The sequence below is a fragment of the Stegastes partitus genome, unplaced genomic scaffold (assembly GCF_000690725.1).
Source record: "Stegastes partitus isolate 25-593 unplaced genomic scaffold, Stegastes_partitus-1.0.2 Scaffold498, whole genome shotgun sequence".
Taxonomy (NCBI): Eukaryota; Metazoa; Chordata; class Actinopteri; family Pomacentridae; genus Stegastes; species Stegastes partitus.
In genome coordinates, this window is record NW_007578229.1 from 165,603 (window position 1) to 188,669 (window position 23,067).

The 23,067-nt window shown below is 39.9% G+C and overlaps 1 protein-coding gene across 1 annotated transcript in view; it reads right to left on the reverse strand.

Moving 5' to 3' along the window:
* Nucleotides 1-23,067, reverse strand: part of vsnl1a (visinin-like 1a) — a 45,365-nt gene that overhangs the window by 13,858 nt on the left and 8,440 nt on the right. Inside the window, exon 2 of the mRNA XM_008287386.1 lies at nt 20,379-20,545. Within this exon, the coding sequence (XP_008285608.1) occupies nt 20,379-20,540 (162 nt within the window). The 5' untranslated portion in view covers nt 20,541-20,545. The remainder of the gene's footprint in view (nt 1-20,378; nt 20,546-23,067) is intronic.

The window sequence follows — 23,067 nt, forward strand, 5'->3', positions numbered from 1 at the left end:
TGTGTGTGTGTGTGCGCGAGCGTGTGTGTGTGTGCGTGAGGGAGACGGCGTCTGCGTGTGCTCTTACATAAACCCTCAGTGACATGCCAGGAAGCTACAGAAACTCAGCCAGCGCAAATCTGTAGCTGCTACTGCTTCCAAGCCTCTAGGGTCCGAACAGATAGAAAACACACAGACACATACACACACAAACACACACAATCCCCTTTGCTCTATAAAATACATTTTTAATCATCCTCTTGTTACCCTCAGACGGGTGTCTGCTGTGATATTAGTGGCGCCGAAGCTAAACAAGTTAGCAGTATTTTATTCCTGAAAACAACGGACAGCACCACACCTTACTGTAATCATATCAACTGTTGAAAAACAACCACCCAGATCCTCTCTGTTATTCTGCAGAAGCCTCTCGTTTAGATTTTGTGGGGGTCTCCCCATTTATTAGTGTTTTTTGGTGAGTGAGGCGCCTGCCATTCCCCAAAATCGCCTACCTACAGCTTACTCTTTAATCTCTGGTGCAATCACACTGGAATTTACTCAGAGCTGCAAATAACAGTTGTTTTCATTTTCAAATATTTTTTCAATCAACCTCCTGAACCCCTAAATACACAGATTGGTTTGAAAGGCATGTTATCCTTCACCAAAATTACACCATTTATCATAGCCAGGAACTGTACAAACAGTAAGAATCATCCCATTTTCAACACTCAGACTGTGCTGGAGCTACTCACCTGTAGACTGCTGTTCTACATGACAACTTAACCAAATCCAAGCCTAAAATTGTGATATTTCATTAAAATCACTTTACTCTACAGGCCTCATTTAAAGAATCTGCAGTTATTAGGTGTAGTTGTGAAGCTATTAGTGACTCTGTTGTGAAAAACAGTCACATGACAAAAATTCAGAGACTTTTCAGCTGATCTGCAGGTTGTGTTTACACAGAGGAAATAGGGGACAAGTGTGGGAAAAAAATAGTGAACTAGTAAAATAGCTATAGTATGTAGAGTCATATTGTTTTGGGAACACCTGTGGGTACTTGGAAAAAAATGTTGAACGTGTTGATTTCAGTTTTTCTCAGAATCAAAGAAATTTGACCTTTTGATTTTTTTTATGATTCATGGCATTATAACTTAGTTATGTTGCACAAAAGATGTTTAGGTTCTTCCTACTTTTAATCACTGTGCTGTTTCCAAAGAGGTGCAGGACTTTATATTTCAGTAAAAAATGAGGCCACAGTGAGTGAAAATGTGACAGCAGCAACAAACTCCAAGAAACTGCTCGGGGTGCAGAAGGCTGAGAAGCTGGAATCAGAGTATTTGATAGTTTTGTTTTTTTTTCTTAAAGTGTACTCAAACCAATTAATCTATCATCAAAATAGTCTAAGATTAATTTAGCAGCCGATAACTAATCAAGTAATCGCTGCAGCTGACTAAAAACAAGGTACCAAACTTTCCTCTGCTCTCCTGTTGTGTAGAAAACTCCTCACACTGTGCTCATCACCTGCAGTTATTACGACCTGACTCTCCTCGCTGTGAACACACACACCAGTTGCTCTTCTGCCGAACGCCTGACAAAGCTGCTCAAGCGGTGTTTGCCGTAGTATTAAACCACACTTGCTGTTACCATGGCAACCGTGAGTGTTGCCAAATCAACCAGGGATGCAATCTTAAAAGATTACACTTTTGAGGAGAGTAAACGAGGCGACTGCTTTTGGCAAGACGTTAATATCTACATGTTAAAGTCTTTGTGAAACCTTTGATTTCTTCACATGAGAAAAGACGAGACGATAAAAAAAAAAATGTCGGGGCTCTATCATCAATTATTGTGCTGCACTGGAGTGTGCATGACCTCTGTTTCAAGGTCTGTAAGGTGGCTTTAGTCTTAAGAGATTTAGGGAGACAACAGGCGCTCAAGAACAGAGGCCACTTCACGGAAACATCAGCCACAGATGATAACCATAGATGGACCAAAAGATTGACCGTCACTGCTGCAGAGTTCAGGAATCAGCCGAAACAGCCAATTTGTCCACTGCACTTGGTCGTTTAGAGGAATCTGGTGCGGACCTGTCTCTGATTCTAGTTTTCTGAGGTTACAAAACACCAATCTGGAAGCACTGACTCTGCACAGGGAGTGTAGATGACCACACAACAGCAGATGGCACTATTGAGTGTGGAAGGTGAGGAGAATAGGTAATAAGGACTGAGGAAACAATGAGCAGAGGAAGCTTCCTACATACCAAAATCCTCAATCAATAATCTTGATGATAGCCGCTCTTTCTGATATTGAAAAGGTCATAATAAAAAATAGGTATTTATCAATAAATTAGCACAAAAAACTGGCACATTCCACCAGTGCCATTTTCCTGCCTTTTTCCGACTCTGATCTAAATCAGATACAGAAAAGCAGCCAAAGAGGGCAGGAAGCAGAGAGTGAGTCACTGCTGGCTGCCAGGTTTGGCAGGTAGACCTGAGGGCTACCCTCTGCTCCTCCTGACGCAATACAAAGCGAGGCAGAACAACAGAGGGAGAAAAAAAAAAAAAAAAAAAAGGAAGAGGACTTGGCTTGCTTTATCTTCCTCTGCCAGCGGTGTGTCCAGAATGGCTAGTCTTTATAAGCGCTTGGCGGATAAATCCACAGCAGCTTGTGCAGTTTGAAACCACCTTTTAAAAAAGCTCATAATCGGCCCACGAGCTTCTCCCGCACAGCCGGGGCCAAAAAGACAGCGGCAGAGCGGAAGCGAGAAGAAAGAAGGCGAGGGAAGAAAGGCGAAAGAGCGAGGAAACACCACACGACAAAACACAAACTCCTTTCAGTTCTCTCTATAGTACGCTTCATTACTTACATTGTGCCTCCATTTTACATGACTCATCAAACATCCTTGGGTTTTCCTCCTCAAGGATAAATCCATGATTCATGAGTGCTCAATCATGTTTGAGTCGGTGCACGCATGAAAAATCTCCCACTACCATCAGACAAAAGTGTCTGCGGTCCCTGCTGCCACTGTGTTATTTCCACCTGACTTAGAGAAAGAAAACACCCACAAGATGTTTAAAGGTCTCCCATCACCTCCATCATGTCTGAGTCCTTTTTTATAAAAGTCAAGGATCTAATTTTAATGTGTATTTATTCCAATCCTGAGGTGGACGCAAACAGAGAATTCGCTGTGTTCTCTTGACAAGTGGACCCAACGCTAACCGACAAGTCTGTGACCCATTTCAAAAGCACCTGCATTACACACATTGTAGTTCTTGCCAGATGACTGCTCTAAGTAATTAGCAGTGCTCTGGTTTTGTTGTGTAGTTTTATTGTGTTGCGCTGAGATGAACAGTGGCAGCTTTTGTCTCTATTCTCTTCTAACAGGTATGGGCGCCTTGCCTGCTCTCTGGTGACTGTTCGAGTTTGCCTGAAGGGTAACTAGTCTGTTTGGCACGAAATGCTCACTTTACTACTCGATGTCTCTTCTGTCTCTGTCTTCTCTCTTTAACATGAGGTTTCTATTGACAAATACTCACGGTAAGTTGTTTATGTCTGCGTTTCTGACGTAGAAGTTTAATAGTTTTTGGATTATCTTTCACTAATTGGCCAAAACAGGAAAACTTTAACAGGTAGTGTGAACGTTGTTACCTATGCAGTGTTGAGCTCCAATCGAGATATATTGGTGTTTGCTACATTTTAATGGTGTTTACTTCATCTGAAATGACTACATTTTTGTAATAATCTAAGTTATGCTTGGGGAACCACTCTGAAGCTTCAGAACTCTACTTTGGTTAAAGAGTCTACCAGGTCGTTTTGGCGGTACAACTTGTCATACCTGCTCAATCTGTTGTGAAAGTTCAACAAATATACAATTTTTTTCATTTTTGTGACTACATATTTAATATCATAAGTATTCTATATGTTCTGTTTTGTATTATTGTGACATGCAACTACATATGGTTCAGAAAATATCACGAGTTGACTGCATTATTAATGCTTTTGGTAATGTGAGCTCAAAAATGGGACTTTTCATAACAACTTCAACGTTTTTTACATTTTAACTCACCCACAATCAGAGATTATTTGATCTTTTGTCACTAATATTGCAGATTCTGAATCAATAGCAGCAATCAATTTCAGGCATTTATCTTTAATAGTTGTTGAGATTTCAAACATTGCCTCAAACTTCAACGTTAGACAAAAAGGGTTGAAAGTGGGTCGACAGACAATTTAAAAAAATAACACATTTTGGAAATTGCTTGATATATCAGTGTAAAAGTTCATAGCTACGAGTTTAAATAGCTATAGTTTATGATAAATATTAAGTTTCAAGAAAATCAGAGATGGTTGAGCAGAAGGCCCCTGATGATTTAAGATGGAATAACCCAATACAAGAATGTTACCAACTCTCCCCAAGAACTTGGTAAGCAGAGTTACTGGGTGTAAATGAGCACCAGATAAGACTCTTTTCAACTGCAAGAACTTCTGGGAGATTTTGAGAACCTTTGTGCATGTTCTGGTAACAAGAACTGCTCTTGTAGAACCTCTTTTTTACTGGAGGAAAATAATTCTGGGGTCTTTTAAGTAGTTTCGAAAAACAAAAAAGACAATAAGCGCCATTTCTCTTCACTTTCGACGTCCTCGTCGAGTAGCCATCTCCACTTCCTTCGCCATCAACAATGTAAAAATCAGCATATAATCTAACCTAACAACCCCTCCATTGTTCTATTTCTTGCACGCTCATAGAAGTGGAGTTACGCCCAGTAACTACTTGATGTTGTTTTTGTGGGGGAGTTAACATCATGGTTGAAGCCACCTATTGTGACTGATTGGGCTGTTTGTCTGCTTTTTAACATGTGAAATCTCTGAAAGCTGCTATTTTTCCTAGTCCTTCACATGAAATGTATTTATTGACCCGTAGAGTGGATGTGTAGGATATTTTATATGCTTACAAAGCTCTAGCTGAGTGCTGAGTACTATGTTTCTATGGGCGTTTACAGTATACATTTCATTCTACTTCACTTATCACAGCAGTCCCAGCTGTATCAGTGTCTGTTCACATTAGCTTCCATAATTACATTTTTAGACAACTGTATTAAAAAAAAAAGCTTCTTGTGTAACTTCTTTTTGGGAATCTAGAGGCTATAGTATATTGTCTAACACACTGCATCCATGAGGAATTTAATTCAGATGTTCCTGATTAGGAGACCCTCGCTACATAACCACAAGTGGATGTCCACAACTTTACTAATGTGCTTATCTAACTGTTCAAATCATATGGATGCAATTATGACACAATCTGAAGCGTGACATGAGCTGTAATGTTGTTACTATCATTTTGTGGCAGAACAAAGCCTTTGGCTCTCATCACTCTAATGGTTTCAATTCCACAGTGGCCCAGATTTTCTTGTCCTTCAGTTCTGAGAATAGTTTTAATCAGTCGAGTAGTCATGTTAAGTTGTGATGATTGGACAGCTGGGTCAGTGAGGACGGATAACAAGACTGCAATGAACAAAATGTACGAATTAAATCTACACCAAAGCTGCACTCGGGGCGGCAGTCAGTGGACTTTAACAGCACGAAGAACAGTCAGTACAGTACTGTTCCTTTCCAAGCTCTAAAGTGATGAATTTTTCAGATTGGTACAACTCTATTTCTGAATGTGTCAAAGAAGTAAGTAAGTATGCTTCAACTCACCTCAAAAAACGGTAAAACAACGAGAAGCAAACCAAGAGAGACCAGATGAGTCATCACACTAAAAAAACTTAAGTTGTACTTATAATGACAGACTCAGAATGGAAGGAGAACACATATTCTTACAATCCCTGGAGTCTAAGTCAAAATAATAGTGGATCTGATGTTGATCCCTGAGGAACACCGACATATGACCCCAATAACTTGGTGGGATGTTGTAGACATTTTTTTGGATGAACATTTTTATTTTTCACCTCTAATTTTCTTTCTGTTTTAAGGCATACCTAGCTAGCAGCAAGACGTGGTCTACTGTACCACAGTAAGTACAGTACTGTTCCTGTCCAGGCTCTACACTGATTCATTTTTCACATTGGTACAGATATACCTCTGAATGCGCCCAAGTGTTGCTTTGCTTTAGCTGAACTGCCTTAAACTTAAATTCACTTAAAAACAGGTAAAACAAAGAGAAACAAACCAAGGGAGATCAGACGAGAGACTCATTATGCTAAAAGGACTGAAAGTGTAATTAGTACCTATCACGATAGAAAATCTAAATGGAAAGAGAACAGACATTCTTACAATCTCTGCAGTATAAGTCAAAAAGTGGATCGAATGCTGATCCCTGTGGAACACTTAAATACAATAAACAGAGATAAAACTAACTGCAGTAATGTCTTTAAAAACAGGTCAAAAGGCCGATTATTGTTTCTGATCCTATTCCCTTTAAAGGAACACTCAACTTGCAGGGGATGTTCCCATTGTCTAAAAGATCTTATAATGGTTGAAAGGCAACATTTTAATGTCATTTTAAAGGAATGCTTTAAGGATATTCAACATTTAAAATTATGTTCCTATAAGGCTCAAAGTTAATTAAGACATAACATTTTAACTGCAACTCTCAGAGAACGTTTTGAGTACGTTGTTGGGCCACAGATCATATTACAGGAAAACAAAGGCAGAATGTTTTGAAACCAACATTCGAAACATGTTTTAAAGATGTTACCGAGGCCTCCGTTGACGTTTTATAAAACATTCCTGTAACATGATGTACTAACAGAACAGAGAATCTTTCCTGCAGCATTCTGAAAAATATTTTGCCACCACGCTATGTCCAAGATCAGGACATAGACACCAAAAATGTTCAAAACTAAATATAAAGCTAAAGCCAGCAGGCAGTTAGATTAGTTTAAAATAAAGACTTGAAGGCTTTGTCCCCAAAAAATATCTGGCTACAAAAACCTAGTACTAGTTTTAAAGATATATATTTTTGGTTTTTGTTGGGTTTCCAGGACGTCACTGGTCAGCCAAGAAACAGCTCCAGCTCTATGATCCAAAATAGACAGTAAACCGCTATCAGTCTCCTCATATAACTCTCAACCAGGCATCAAATAATCATATTTCCTAAGGTGTAAAGCTATTTCTTTATCTGTCCAGGACGTTTTTTTTTTTTTAAATACAAAAAACACAACAGAATACTAGATGGAGAGAAAGAGAGTGGACTGAGAGCAACAAGAGTGAACAATTACAAATGGCTAAACAAAGCAAGAGGGATAAGGAGAGTAAAAATAAGACACAAGATAAGGAGAGCAGGAGTGGAAGAAAAGGGAAAGCCAGGCTCCTAACCTAATAATGCTCTACTCCAAAGCACAGCGAGCTGGGAAGAGGAGGGCTGCTCCATTGATTAACAAGACCGATTTTATTTGTGGAGTCCTTTTGACAAATGCAAAATGACCTGCAGGCGTATCCACGCCGTACAACACTGTGCACAAGTGTTAGACATTCGAAACGTCTGGATTCTAACTCTACAGCATAAAGGCATAAAGAACAGGGAGACATTAATACATGCCTTCTCCTATTTTGACTGATTTCTTGACCTGCTTAGCTAAAAATACAGCATTTATTTCCTATAATTTCACTATTCATATGTGGGAGAAATTGAAATTTGGCTGTCTCTTGCCACTTGTCTCCTTCCAGATGCAGGTCAGAGGTCAGACTGACGGGGATTCGGCGTCTCTCTCATGGGGCGGACGCTCGCTGACACAGCGGCTTGAACCCTTGTTAACCAGTTGAAGGTCATTATCACTGCCACCGCTCCACCGCCGGGTTTCAACCTTCACCGTGAGACTAATGGCCTTGTTCACCATTCAGCTACCACAGAGGATGCACTAATGGATACGCACAGCTCGGTCTGAATATGATTTCCCCCCAGAACGGACCCCATTATCTTACTTTGTGCATCTAAAGGCACTTACTAACTTCCTCTTCCGTGCTCTCAGACCTCAGCAGCAGAGGTGAGATTCGCCTAAAGTTGCTGAATAATTCAATTATATCTTCCCAGTCCGAAGTGAGACGCTGCAAATGAGCCAGAGAGCAGCTGATGAGTCAAAAGCAATTCATTTTTATAAACCCAACCATCTGTCCACTAGGTTCACTCTCTCTCTTCTATGTTATTTGTTGTTCTGTCTTGCTTTCTGCCTCTCTGATGGCATTAATGCCGTCATATTCTCTGTCTCTGGTACATGTCGGGTGCATGTCATCTGCAAACACTGACAAAGACGCTCACTCCAATTAACACAGATTTTCTGTTCACAAGGACTGGAGAAGATTCACAAAGAAAAAAAAAAACACTGTTTGTCTTTGTGGAAATTACAATCTGCTAATTCAGTGTCAGATTCTCCTCCTTGTGTGCTTCCCAAACATTGTAAACTACTCACTGTGATAATGAGTGAGTCACTTTGTCCAGGGTTTATCATTATCATTCGTCTTCTTCAAATTTTCTGAGCTACATCTCCTATCTTCAAACAGAGCCAGGATTGTTTCTATATTTGTGCAAACTCATGAGTCGAAGTCTTTTTTTATTTTTTTTTTCCAAGTCAACACAAAGTGTTTCATGTTGTTAACAGAATTCTTATGCCTTTCGGGAGGCATCGTGTGCACCGTTCAGCTGTGTGTTGTGACAGCGATGGAGGATGGCATGAGAGCTTCTGAGATGACAAAAGCTATTTTTAGTGCGTGGCAGCCACAAGCCTACTTGGACAGAGAGGAAGGGAGGTGAGAGAGGAAGTGGGCAAACAGAGAGAGAGATGGAGCAAACGAGTGAAATACGTAGAAGGGAAAAACGGAGAATGGAAGAAACTGACTTGAAGAGACAGAAAAGAGAAGGAAGCACAAATTATATAATAATGATAATATTCTTAGAGCACTGAGGCTTTGAAGCGCACCCTGGTTTGTGGGTTGTACTGCTCAGTGCATATCTTGGTGTCATTATGTTCTTATTCAAATTTAAAGAAATCAGCGATTGAAGATTTAATAATACATTGTTTTATTGTGATTCTTTTTCCTATCAGGTGTCAGCCTTATTACCAGGCACTCTCTAATGTTTAGGGTATCAGCCCTGTCACGCAAAGGAATGTGTCATAGCTTGGCATTTTCACCAAAAAAGCTGTAAATTTGTGAGATGCGGACATTTATAGGGGCTGTTCTTGTGGTGAGGCTTGTCACAGACATTATAAGGGAGAGACCCATTACTTAAAGACTCCCGAACAAAAATCTTTCAGAATTCTGTAACGCCAAAGATGGCAGCAGAATGAAATATGTCCTGCTGCTTCGCTCCAACAAGCAAATCATCTAATCTGTAACTGCCAAACCAGGAAACCTCCAGCCAGTCGTATTACATTAATCGCCAACTCTTTTGCTAATCGATTGATGAAAATGATCTGATTCCAGTTGTTTAATTTGAAATATTTTTTGGTTTTGTTTTTGGTCTTGTCATGTCAATCATGTCATGAGTTTAGTTTACCACCGTTTAATGAACATCATTGCTCATGCAAACAAAACCTCTTGGTTTCAACTTGGGTAAATCGGACATTAGAACGCCTCATTTCAAAGTAAATTGTGGTCACACACCTGTCTGAGTTGCTGCAGTGCAGTAGCTGAGTGGAGAATAGAAGCTTCTCCGTGCACAGCAGCCTAGCTAGCTTCTACTGCAGCCTGCTGTGAGGCATTTAGGGAGCATTAGTAATTTTCATTGTCTATCGATAAGCAGGTGTTCAGATACAACTTTTTTATATTTGCCACTAGAAGGTGATTTAAAGTCTTATTTTGATGCAAATATTAATAAATTAGCAAGAATGTCGCACAACATGGAAGTGAAAGCAGTAGAATAAAAATATTTTGAATAATTGAGTCCAAATATGGATCAAAATAATATTGAATAACATTTTGGCTGCACTTGTGCAAACACACACAGAATGATTAAACATGAGATAAGATTTTTATTTATGTGTTTTTGTCAGGGTACAATCTGTCACCTGAGGGCCAGATGCACCATGTGTCACATCCATCCAGACGACAACAAAAGGAGTTTCCAAATACGCTCTCCTGGAAAAAGGGCCGGCATTCACAGCTAATTTTCCACGTCAATCTAACGCTGCATCTCCATCTTTTCTGTCTGTCTTTTGTCTCCTGTGATTAGGCGACATATGTTTCCTCCCAGAAACAGGCTGCTAGCCAGATGATGTCAGTGTCCCTCTGTTGCTCCATTTACCTTCCTATCATTGTGGCTGTCGATCTGTCGGTCTGTTTGTTTGTCTGTCTAACTGTGGAGGCTGAGGGAAGTCTTGCATTCAGTGCTGCTGAATGGTCAGTAGTGCGCACACACCGATGTAAGCGCACACGCTCACGCCACACCCGTCTACAGCCTTGAGGCTACGCAAGCGAGACGCAACAGAGCGGAATCCACCCATACATCTATATTCAGGTCAGCATCCGTGTGTGTGTGTGTGTGTGTGTGTCTGTGTCTGTGTGTGTGTGTGTGGTCCATTGTCACAACAATGCATTCAATCTACAGCAAGGACTTCCTCTGTCCCCTTCATGCTGCCTCTCATCTGAAGCAACAAACCATCAGTTAAATGACTAAAAATGTCCCAGTTTTATGTATGGTGCTACAAGTGACATCCAAGGCTTTACAAAACGCATTTTATAAACATTTTGAGCCCTTACAGACAAAATGAACAATGACAACAGCTGCAATTTGGAAGTACAACTAAAATCTTGAACTGGTTTATTTGTTTCTTTGCTCTATTTTGCTCTATTAGAGCCGCTATGATTATTTGATTAATTGATTAGTTGTCCACCTTAAAATAAACCATCAGAATCACGAAACCTGCAGCCAAAAGGCACATTATCTTCTTAAAAATTGCCAAAATGACACAGGCAGAAAGAATCATTGGATTTTCAATTTTCATACAGTCCTTGAACTAACCACGTGTGACATGCAGTTATGTCGGGAACCAATAATTACTTCAAAATTAAACCAAATGTCATTAAAATCACTTTATTTTACATGTTTCATTCAAAAATTCTACAAAAATAAACTGCACCAGATTGCGTGCTCCTCAACTGCAGAGGCAACCAATGGTTACAGGACAAAAATTCGGTGACTCTTCGGCTGAACTGCAGGCTGTGTTTACACAGAGCAGATAGAGGACAAGCATGGAAACAAATCTGAGGGACTGAGGGAAGAAAAAGATACTTGATCAATAAACTGAATGAAGTATAGCTCAAAAATGGTATACGGAGGAGCAAGCAAATTGTTAGAAGACACATTCAGCGTGGTGAAATATTTTTCTAGAGCTAATGTACACGTTGATCTGGAAAGTTTGCAGAGGTTGTAAGCAGGAAAACATCTCTAGTACGTAAAGCCACCATTTATTTCCAGTATTGGTAAAAACCTGTTGGGACTTGAGAAAATGTACAAATGTACAATTTTTTTCCTTATATTTTCTTTCAATACTGCACAAAATACATTTTTTGAGTTCTTTCTACTTCTAGTTATGGTTGTATTGTTTTCATGGAGGACTTTATATTGCTATGAAAAATTAGGGAAAAAAAACAAACTAAAAACCCCGACACTGCTTGGAGTTCAGGGGGTTATTTTGATAACTAATTAATCAGTTTGAGTAAATTGTTTTTTCCAGCTTCTTAAATGTAAAAATGTCCTGTTTACCCCTCTGTGCCATTAAACTGAATATCTTTTGATTGTACGCAAAACAAGACATCTCAGGATGTTATCTTGGTGTTGGGAAACACTGATCAACATCAGCTAGTTGACCAATTGAGATAATAATCGACAGGTCAATTGACAATGAAAACATTTGTTAATCTCAGGCCTAATTTCCACGCACATGTTCTCACTGTTAACAGAGTAATATGAGTTAAGAGACAAACAGAGAGTTGCTGTTCGTGGCAGATAAAATCAATCATACTGATGTTAAAATGCTGCCTCTTCACAGCAACACTAACTGGCAGGAGACCAGCAGTATTGATGCTCATTTCATTTACTGTCAACCAACGTACAGACAAGCCCACAACAGATGCAACGAGACTAACAGGGTGCAAACAGCGTCTTATGCTAACCTTGTTCTAAATAAAAGTACGCATGCTGCCTTGTGCACGGATGTGGATCACTGTTACATGTCAGTCTGTGATCGTTTCTGCATGCATCAACCACGAGAAAAAAAAAAACCCCATCAAGTGACAGAATCTATCACCTTAACATTTCAGGGAGTGTCGTTATCCTGTTACAAATGGCTCACAGAGCGGTTTGCGTGTCAGGGATGAGAAATTTCACACGCTGTGGCACGCAAGCGCTTGAGTGTGAATTGGCACCAATGCCTCTCTTCCATTTTTATATCGCTGTCTGGCATCGGCAGAACCACTAAACGTGAAAATCCACTGGGAGACGAAAGCTGCAGCGGGTCACTTTAATGATGCCGGATAGTCTGGCCTGGATTTACCACTTGGAGGACTGAAAACAAGCCAGACAAGGCGACATCGCCCCAAACCTCTAGACGGATGCTGAGAGTTGAGCTATTTTATACACAGTCATTATCCATGGGGACAGGTTGGATGCAGTTTCTTTAAGACAGTACAGGTTGGTTGCGTAGACAGAAAATTAATTGCTAATTTGATGACAAAGTTTCGGAACAAGTGCCAAACATTGGCTGGTTTAAGCTTAGAAAATGTGATGACAGCTTTCTGTAATATTGCAAATTACCTTCAGTTAATCTCAATATTGAAGTTTAGATTGTTGGCCAAACATCACAATAAATCTGAAAATATCAATTTAGGTTGTCGGAGTCACACTTTATGCACAAATACCGCTAAATAATCTTATGATACACAAACAAACACTCATCTATTAATTAATCAATACTGAAAAAAACGGTTAACCTCCAGTTACTTTATTTTACTGTATGTTTATTGTTTACTGTGTATTTATTGTTGTTTTGTTGCACCAACCCACCAGAATAAATTCCTTGTATTGTGAGAACTAGACCGGGCAATAAATCTGTTTCTGATTGTGATTACAGAAGGATGTAATAAAGTCAATTCATACTAACAGATTCGTCGCAAGCATTAGTGAGTTAAATTTGTACATGTAGCTCGACTTCTGTGACCTCTGACAAGCAAATTTGATTCAAACCTCAAAGCGAATTGGTGGTGTTGTCCTTTGATGGAACCGAGAGCTGGAGAGTCAAATATGGAGAAAGTTGTTCTATCTTATTAGCTACGCTGCATGTTTTATATTTCATTCCTTCACATTATGTAACCTACTTTGTTGGAATATAAACGGCTGCATACATATAACAGGGTAAGATGCAACTGACAACCATGTGAGTTACCTCTGAGAACCTTCTTCCCTCCTTTATTGATTCTTAGGTAATTACAAGATGTGAAACACTAAGAAAAAAAAAAAATTCTGATTTAAAGGACCAGTGTGGAGAATTTAGCGCCATCTAGCGGTGAAGTTGCAGATTGCAGCCAACTCTGCGCCCTTCGTTCGGCTCCCCCTTTACGAGCACGTTTGGAAACCTACAGCAGCTGCAACTTCAGTGTAAAACGGCAAAAGGCCTCTCTAGAGCCAGTGGGACATAGATACACCGACAGATGTCATTGGTGTGCTGAGTGGGCGGGGTCTGACCACCATTTGAAAGCCGTCTCAGACAGCGCATACAGCCAATACTTAATTCTAGTGGCTAAAGCGCTCCATGCCTACATCGACCACATGTCAGATTTACCATCCCTCTCACTTCCACTGCCCCTTTTCCATCCATCTCCCTTTCCCTCTGTCGTGTACACGAGCATGAACGTTCACAGGAAATTGTTTTCCATTTACAGAACAGGGTTTTGCACAAACAGTTGTTTTGAAGAGCTCATGCCAAATGGACAGCTATCGCACCGTGAGGAGATATTCACTGAACTTGACAAAAACTGCACTGTACTTGGATTGCTAACTTTACTTTGAATTTTTTTACAAATAATTAACTCAAACAACCTTGATAAATGAAGGGTTTAACTTCATCCATCAGTGCATTCATCTATTCAATCTCTTCATCGCAGAGAAAGTTTCTTTACTACAAAATCTGCATTTAAATGAGCTATTCCTATTTAATTTGCCAAACTAATGGACATTTAAACTGTGGTATTATCTGAGAAACTGTCTCGGTTTCGCCTAACTCTACAATTTGAAATCCTGTCAGTCTATTCAACATTACTTCTGAATTGAGCATGCCATCTGAAGTAATTCTTGGACTATATGAAAGCAATTAATCTGCTTCAAGAAGATTCATCACGTTTAAGTACTTTATAACATACTAAAATGGGAGAAGTAAAACTGGCAATCATACTAGTTGCAGTATACAGAAATATTTTAGGTTAAAATGCAGTCTAGCAAAGGGGCCTTAGATTAAAAATAAAAGAAAAAAAATGCAACTTCAATATTTATTTACTTAAACTGAAAAAACAGGACTTGGCATGTATAACATTGTTCCATACATGTGTCACCAATATTGGAAAAAAAAATGGTGACTCTACATACCATAGATGTTTGACTACTTCTGTTTTAATGTGCTTCTATACTTATGTTCTACCTGTCCTGTGTAAATACAGCCTGAAGTTCAGCCGAATCATTTTTGAATATTTGTCTTGTGACTGTTTGTCAGACCCGATTAATTAATGGCTTCACTGCTACGCAGAGAAGCGCAGAATGATATATTTTGACTAATTTTCTAACTAGGTGTGTAGATTTTTTGTGATTTTCATGAAATATCATGATTTTTATGCATACATTAGGTTAATTTCAAATAGTATATTCAAGAAAAGTAGGAAAGTTGAAAATCCACACATTCTTCCTGTTTTCAGCTTCTAGTTCTTTAAACGGTCTCATTTTTGGCATTTTTCAAGATTCAGTCGATCTCAGCTGTAGGTTTGGGGGTTCAAAGGATTACACAGAATCAAATATGCCCTCAAATAGAGTACTGTTGCTTCCAACCTTCTTTCTATCCTGCTGTCTCCCTAAGAGTGAGAGACAGAGTGCAGGAGACAAAAGAAGGTGAGAGAACAGTGTGTCTGTGTCCAACTGAAGCAGTCCATGAACTCCAGGATGGCAGCAGAGTGGAGGCAACGCTGCATTCAGCACCCAGGCAGGGGAGGATTTCTGAACAACTGTTACAGCTGCAGATCTGTGCAAACACGAGGAGATGTGAAGGAGCGACGACGAGGGTAGAAAACTAAATATGCCTGGTGCCTTTCTCATGCAAGCGCACACATTTAAACGCAGCTCATCACTCTGTTGCATGACTCCGATGAAGCTAATGACTAATAAATAATGTATACGCACTTTCTTGCGCTTGCTTACTTTTTCTCATCTCTGCACCACCTTTTCTGTTTCGCACTTTCAGCCGACGCAAAACATGCTGTTCCGTCTCCCTCTCCCTCCTACTGAACATACGACCCCCCCACCACACAATCAGACACACACACACACACACAGTCACTCTTCACAGGAACAATCTGTCCCGTTAATGTGAGGTCGCGGCAGACCATTTTTCCACTTATCAGCCCTCTGGATTTAAATAAAGCCCTATCACTGATACACTGTTGCCTAGAAACACAATAGGATGCACCAATAATAGGATTTACCCCGAAGCCTACAAGACCCCTTTAGATGTGAGCCGTGTTGCCCCTTTTGTGCCGCTGCAGATTTTCCTGCCGCTGTTCCTCGTCGCACAAAAAGAGGATGTAGGGGGATATCTTTTGTGCCTATATCCCTTTTATCAGAGCTGCCAACACCCTTTTATTTCCCAGGAGCCCAGGTTATTTTTGCAGTTCAGTTTTAAAAAAAGATTTCGGTGCCTTTCGGTGGGTCCAAATGGAAAAAAAATGTCACTTCTGGTGCAGACAGATGTTCTTTGTTCAGAGTTTTTCAAGAATGTCTCTGTGTATTTTTGATTTTTTTTTTTTCCCATTTTTTTTTTCTGTCGCAGTCTTTGCTGATGCATGAGCTGCGATGGCATTTAGAGGAAGTGCACCCGTGACCTCAATGCCCAGGCGTGTCTTATGTAACAGCAGCCCCCTCTGGTTATGAAGCATTTCCTGGCACCACCGATAAAAGATTAATGCCTATTCTTACACTAGTCAGAGAGTGCTTTCCTCCGAGAGAACTCCCAGGAAGTTAAAACATACAACAAAAGAGTCAAAAAAGATGCTGTGACACAAGTCTGATGTAACAGCAAGATGCTACATAAAACACTTTATTAATCACTGTACGATATGAAGAACTAATGTGGTGGATTTCTTTTATTGTCGTTGTCATGAGTTTGAATCTTTGTTTTACCTTCTGAATCTCAAACCCAGTGAACTTGAAAGGCATGTTTTCTTTAAAAGAAAAAGAAACTGTAAAAGTAGATTTGCAATTTCTCAATGGTCTGTGAACGCATCATGTGTGTGGTTTTGTCAAGAAATAATTAAAAAAATAAGCATAAACTTGAGATATCTTCATTGAAATCACTTTCTTCTACATGTCTTGATCAAAAATTTGCCCCAAAAAACCCCACTCGCACCAGATCCTGTAAAAAAATTTTTAAAATACCAAAAAAAATCAGCGCTCCTCTGTGTGACTGGAAGGTGACGGTCTGCTCAGCTGTGACCAACACTAATGTGAAAAAAATTCACAAGGTTTTCATTGTAGCTACAGGTTGTGTATACTCAGAGTAGAGAGGAGATGACTGAGGAGAAAATAAATCATATTTCATTGAAAAAACAAATCCAGCATGACTCAAAAATGGTAAACAGAGAAACCAGTTGTTGGACGATACATACGGCACGGTGAAACGTCTTTCTAGAGCTGATATGTAGAGTAGTGTGTAAAACACCTGATTGTAGCAGTGACAAAAATGTAAACAGTAAAATATATAGAATGTGAAACCACTGCTTCTTTTCCAGTGCTGGTTGCATTTGTTATTGTCTTTCTAAATTTATTATTATTTTGCTTATGTCCTTATAACTGTCATACTACTTAAAAGACATGTTCAGGTTCTCTCTACTTGTGTTGTTTCCATAGAGGTACAAGACTTTATATTACAGTGAAAAATAAGCCCACAGTGAGGAAAAATGTGACAGTAAAAGAGCCCAGAAACTGCTTGGAGTTCAGAGGATTAACAGCCTTATAGGCTAAACAAAGACAGACAGACTGGTTGTGATGGATGTGTCATGTCTGTAAATGTACTTTTCTATAAAGTGATTATGTTACAATGATATTAATTTCCCCTATGGGGATCGATAAAGAATTATCTTATCTAATGATATAAACTCAATTTGATAATAATGATTACATTAAGGCTCTCTAGGTCACAGGTGTGGTATCACTTTTAGCCAGAAGAAAACGCTTCTTTTTTTATATTCTCAGCTGCAGACTGTATTATTAGTAATAGCAGTAAAGGCCACTTAGTAGTGGAGAATATCTGTTAACATTTTTAGCCACTTATGGCTATTTCATCGCTATTTCTGCTTCATTCTTAGATCATCATTGTTCCTGTAAATGTGTTGCTCCCTGTTCCATAAGACCAAATGAATAAATCATGGAATAAATTCACACTGCTCGGTCAGAGGTAATGAGATACGGTGGGATACTTATTAGCACGAGAAGATAATCATCTGTACGCCTCTCATATCAGCCTCTCTGTTGGTTTTCTGCAGCAGGGGTGAAAGGGAACATGGCAGGAGGCCTGCTAAAATATAGCAGGGTTTACAATGCAATTTCCCTCAGTGGTTCTTGTGGTGACTCAGAGTGTATTCGTGAGACCCTAATCACTGAAGCCACTAAGAATACAGTGTGTTGCTCTCATTAAAATGAACAAATAGCTAACAACTGACACAGTTGCTGGTGCTAGAGACCCTAGAACACTATTACTGATGCTGTGTTCATCTTCTGCTGTGACTTCTATAAGTACAAGTGTTATTTCAACCATTTTGCTACTAATAAAGCCTGTTCTCATGTGAAATGTGCAGTTATTGGTGTAGCATAGAGTAGTTCTACAGTGTTGGAGAGTTACAGGTGAGCTGGCGTGCTCAGGGTGCAGCAAATGGCAGAGGGGTGGATGGCTAAAGAAACTTCATATGTCCACATATTCTAAAGGAGGCAACAGTGTAGTTACATCTGAGCCATTTTCAGGCAAGAAGAGATTATTTTCATGTAATTTAAATACACAACTATGATACATAGAGAAGAGCTTTGAAAGGTTAAATCACCGACCAGAGAAAACTTTCGTCTACACTCTGAACAAAATCCTACGATAAGCATAAACATGACAGCCTAACCTGAATTTAACATTCACTAATGAATATTATGTAATATATAATATTTTGTATTAACAGCAGATGGCATAGCTATGTGTAATGTGTGAGGGGTCACCTGTAGTAACAAACCTGTGGAGAATGATTTGTAGTTTCCCTTAGCTGTACTGAGCATCTCAGCTTCTCTCAGGTTACTGTTTTGGTTTTACAGCCTGTAAATGTACTGCTTTGGGTCAAGTTTACCAGTCTAACACACACACTTCCTGTTTAGGGAGAGTTGGTGGGACAGAGTCTGTCTAGCAACTAAAGAGATATTTGAAAAAAGTAGACTAAATGTGGGATTTACGCAGTGGTTAGCACTGTTACCTCACAGCAGGAAGACACTAGGTTTGAGTTAGCTAGGGCCTTTCCATTAGGGATTTGTATCATACTCCCAAAGAACACATTGTTCTCCGACTGTCAGGTTTACTTGTGGTTCCTACAGTTACCCGACATAGAACGAGAGCCTTCAGTGATCAGGCTCCTGCGTTGTGGAATCAGCTCCTAGTTTGGGTTCTGGAGGGAGACACCTTTTCTACTTTTAGGATTAGGCTTAAAACTTTGCTCTTTGATAAACCTACAGCTGGGGCTGCTTAGGGTCACCAGGATTGTTCTTTAGTTTTGCTGCTACAGGGTAGACTGCTGGGGGATACCCATGATGCACTACTCTCTGTTCTACTCTCTATCTTCTCTCCCCATACAATTACACTATATACCACCATTGCATGTCACTGACTTAGTGTCTTCTCTCTCCTGTAGTTTGTGTTTTGTTGTCTCTGCAGGTGTCTCTGGATGTGGAGCTACATGTCTGTGATCTGCAGCTACTGACCTCCAAATTACTTATGTTCTCTTATGTGGTGTTTATCTGTTCTGTCTTCTCTTTACCTTCACCCCAACTGGTCGAGGCAGATGGCTGCCCTCCCTGAGCCTGATTCTGCTGTCGGTTTACTTTTCTATACAGTTAAAGGGGAATTTTTTTCTTCCCACTGTTAATGTCAGTATTACTGTTAAGTACTTGCATAAAGGGGGTCCACAAGAAGGTGGATTTGTTGGGTTTCTCTGTGTAATTTCTATAAAGTCCCCACCTCACTATTTGAAGTGCCTTAAGAGGACATATGCTGTCAATTGGCACTGATAAAATAAAACTGAATTGAAGGTTTTCTCCAGGCTCGTCAGCTTCCTTTCACAGTCCAGAGACATGGTTGATAGGTTAACTGGTGATTCTAAAGTGGCCGTAGTTGAAAGTGTGAGCGTGCATTGTTGTATGTCTTTTTATGTTAGCCCTGCCATGAACTGGCAGCCTGTCCAGGGTGCACCCCATCTCTCCCCGCAATTACATGTGATAAGCTCCAGCCCCTTGTGACCCTCTACAGGACAAAGCGAGTGTCACTGATGGATGGATCATCTTTATGTGTTTCTGTGTGCTGATGTCAGTGTGGTGCCTACAGCTCGTTCCACTGCACCAGAGTAGCCTGAAAAATCAATTGACGCTGCTTTAGGCTATTGTACCTATCTTTAGTGCCAAAGGCAGTAACTAGCAATCCCCAAAAAAATACACAGTGTTGTAGTAAAGCTACATAATACATTTGCATTATTTGGTAAATTTTGTATAATTTCTTGATTAGACATTTACATGTCATGAATATGATACAACATTTTTGGCTTTTCATAGGCTATCAAATCAACCACCACCATAACTACAGCTATGATGAGTTCTGCAGTGTTGTGTGAAGTTCATCTTTCCTGTGTCTGGGCGTCGTTGCTCTCTTCTGGTGAACTTTTCTCTCTTCGAACAAACTCCCGGTCGGCTTTGTTCTGCTCCCACTGTACCATCCTGACTCTGCTTTAATCTATCCAGCGCCAGTGTTAGCGGCCATACATCTACTGCTTTGTCAGTTCCACTCTGAGTCCTGTCGGCTCTGCGTGCTGAGTTAGTGCAGCGTGTGTGGCGAGTACATACTAGACTGTCAGTGTTGTGTTGTAGCATACAATATGTGTGTAATCCATCAAGTGAAAGCAAGTCAGTGGAGCCTCACCTTGACATAGAGCTGCTGGAACTCCTCCAAGTTGAGTCGGCCGCTGGGACAGTCCTTCAGGAATCCCTTGTACCACTGCTTCAGCTCGTGTTCATTAAACTCTGTGTTCTTCACCAGATCCTCCATCACTTCGGGGGTCAGCTTGCTGTTCTGTTTCCCCATTTTTCCTGCGAAAATGTCGGCCGAGGCACACACACAATACACACACACGCACACACAACACACACACACACACACACACGTGCACAAAATTAATGATAATAGGCATCTTTTGATTAATATTGAACACAACCTCTACATGTTGTGAAAGTCTGGAGGGCGTTTAGAAGAGTGATTCATCAAGGCTGAAACTAGAGATTGCAAACCAAAGCTCCATCTAAAAATAGGCTTTAAAACAAATGGACTGTAATTTTTGGCATTGGAATAGCGCCGGAAATTATTCCTGTTCTGTTTCTACTTCTTGGCTTTATTTGTCTGACTTTGAGCAGCTGTTTGTCCTCATTTTGTTTCTTTGTTGTTTCATTTCTGTTTGTGGAACCCTCAACCTTTGAAATCCTTCCAATCAGAGTTCATTAAGAAAACATCAACTTAACTATATATTTTTTATGCCGAAATTGTCTTAGGGGTGTGCCATGTATGTAGATTTTTAGTCTGGGGAAAAACAATAAAAGCGCTACCAATTTTGCCCTTCTTTTAAAGTTACAAATTAATATTTTCTAGCCCTGGCAAATGAAATGTTATTTTAACCATTTCCTATTCTAGCCTTTCCAAATGTAGGGTATCCCACTTTCCAAAACAAAGCTCTTTGGCTTTTGGAAAATGGCATCTTTAAGTAGTTGGCCCACTGTGACTTTTTAGAAAAACTCAAGTATGTTTTGGTTTAATGTCTTTTAATTTCCCTTCCGCAGCTGTTTGCACTCAACTGCCTCTGTATCTCGCTGTTTGTATACTGCTAATGCTGACACTTTATGGCCTTGATTAGATCATAAACCAACCCATAATTATCATAATTTGCACAAGATGGTTAGCGCTTTGGAGCATTTCTGCTCCTACTCACTGCTGAAATGTGTATTAGACCTTTTTAGCATGAAAAGATTGAAAAGAAAGTAAGATGCGAGGCAGCAACAGTGCGTGTGGTTCTCTGCAGAGCGGTGAACAGGTCTTTTGTTCACTGCGTTTAGCTGCACCTTCCGTTTATTTCAAGATGCTGTGAAAATCACCACACAGCAACCTAAAAAAAATAAATCACTAGAAATATGTAGTACATCGTTTTGCTGCCGGATTTCAGTGCCAAAATTACATAACTGTTGTGTGGTAATGACATTGTGAGCACTGTTTTATCAAAGTGTCCCCGCGGTGCTTTCAAAGACGCTCCCACATCCAACTCTAAAGTTGGCAGCGAAAGAGCAGCCATGTTCCTGTGAGAAATTATTAAATGAACATAGTCACTTTCACAGAATCCAGGTTTGCCTGTTGATCGTCTCCTTGGCTTTGATTTTGTCACAGCACACCTCGGGAATGACTGTTAAAACTGTTCAACCCTGGATGTCGGTTTGTCTTGAACCGGGGTGACACTATTCAGGCAATTTTCCAAAACAGTCCCTGCTCACAGCTACAGAATAAAACAGGTTGAAACATAACTGTGCCAGAAAAATAAGGTCAACAGCTCCTCTGTGATAGCTTATATTAAGCAAGCCTTTACGGGTTTATGTTCATAGTGCGGTGAGGTGTAAAGAAACACAATAAAAAGGACATTAAAAAAAAAACAACACTAAAATGAATAACATTATGGGTTATACAGTCTCCAATCTTTTCATTCAGCGATCATTAAGAGTCTTTCCAAACTTTCAAAACCATCGAAATACTTCTTCAGACATCTGGCTATACAAGTTTGAGTTCAGAACAGTGTCTGTGTTGTTATTTTATGCCTCCAGCGATAGATGTAGCCAGGAGCACTGCTTTTTCAGGCTGTCTGTCCATCGTGCCGCCATGAACATGATCTCTTGAATGCCTGGATGGAATTATTTCAATTTTGCCCTCAAAGATAGATGTTGGTGGTCAAAGATCAACCTCACAAAACAGATTTTTGGCCATAACTGAAAAAAAAAATCTGTTTCTAATTAAGATAAAATTTCACACAAATGTCTAATAGGATAAATTGATGATGTGACTACATTTTATAGCCAAAACCTCAAAAGTCAGCTTCGCTGTGGTATCATAATGATCTGCAGACACTATTTTTAGACCATTTTTCAACATTATTCAACGTCATAACTCAGGAACAGATGGGGGATTGTGATTATATTTCACATTTGGTCAGATACTGAATTGGTGACACTGATTACGGGCGACCACCTTGGAACTGTGGTGATTGTGCAGCTGTTTTGTGCTGCCCGGTTTAAGATGTGTGTGTAGCTTATTTGCAGCAACATCTAAATATGAAGCTTTGTGTCCTGTCATGGTTACAACTTTGTGTAGGAATTTGACTGTTTTTTGTTTAACTCAATGAACATTTTGAGTCTTCACGACACATGAGTGGCATATTAAAGTAAAAAGCCGAACCCATTAACCCTACAGTGAGGGTACCAGGTGACTCTGTTATGCTGTTGGAAAGCATTTTGCTGCCATGGTTTGGGTCAATTTGTCCTTTTAGAGGGAAGAGTCTGCAACCAATACATCATTGTTCTGA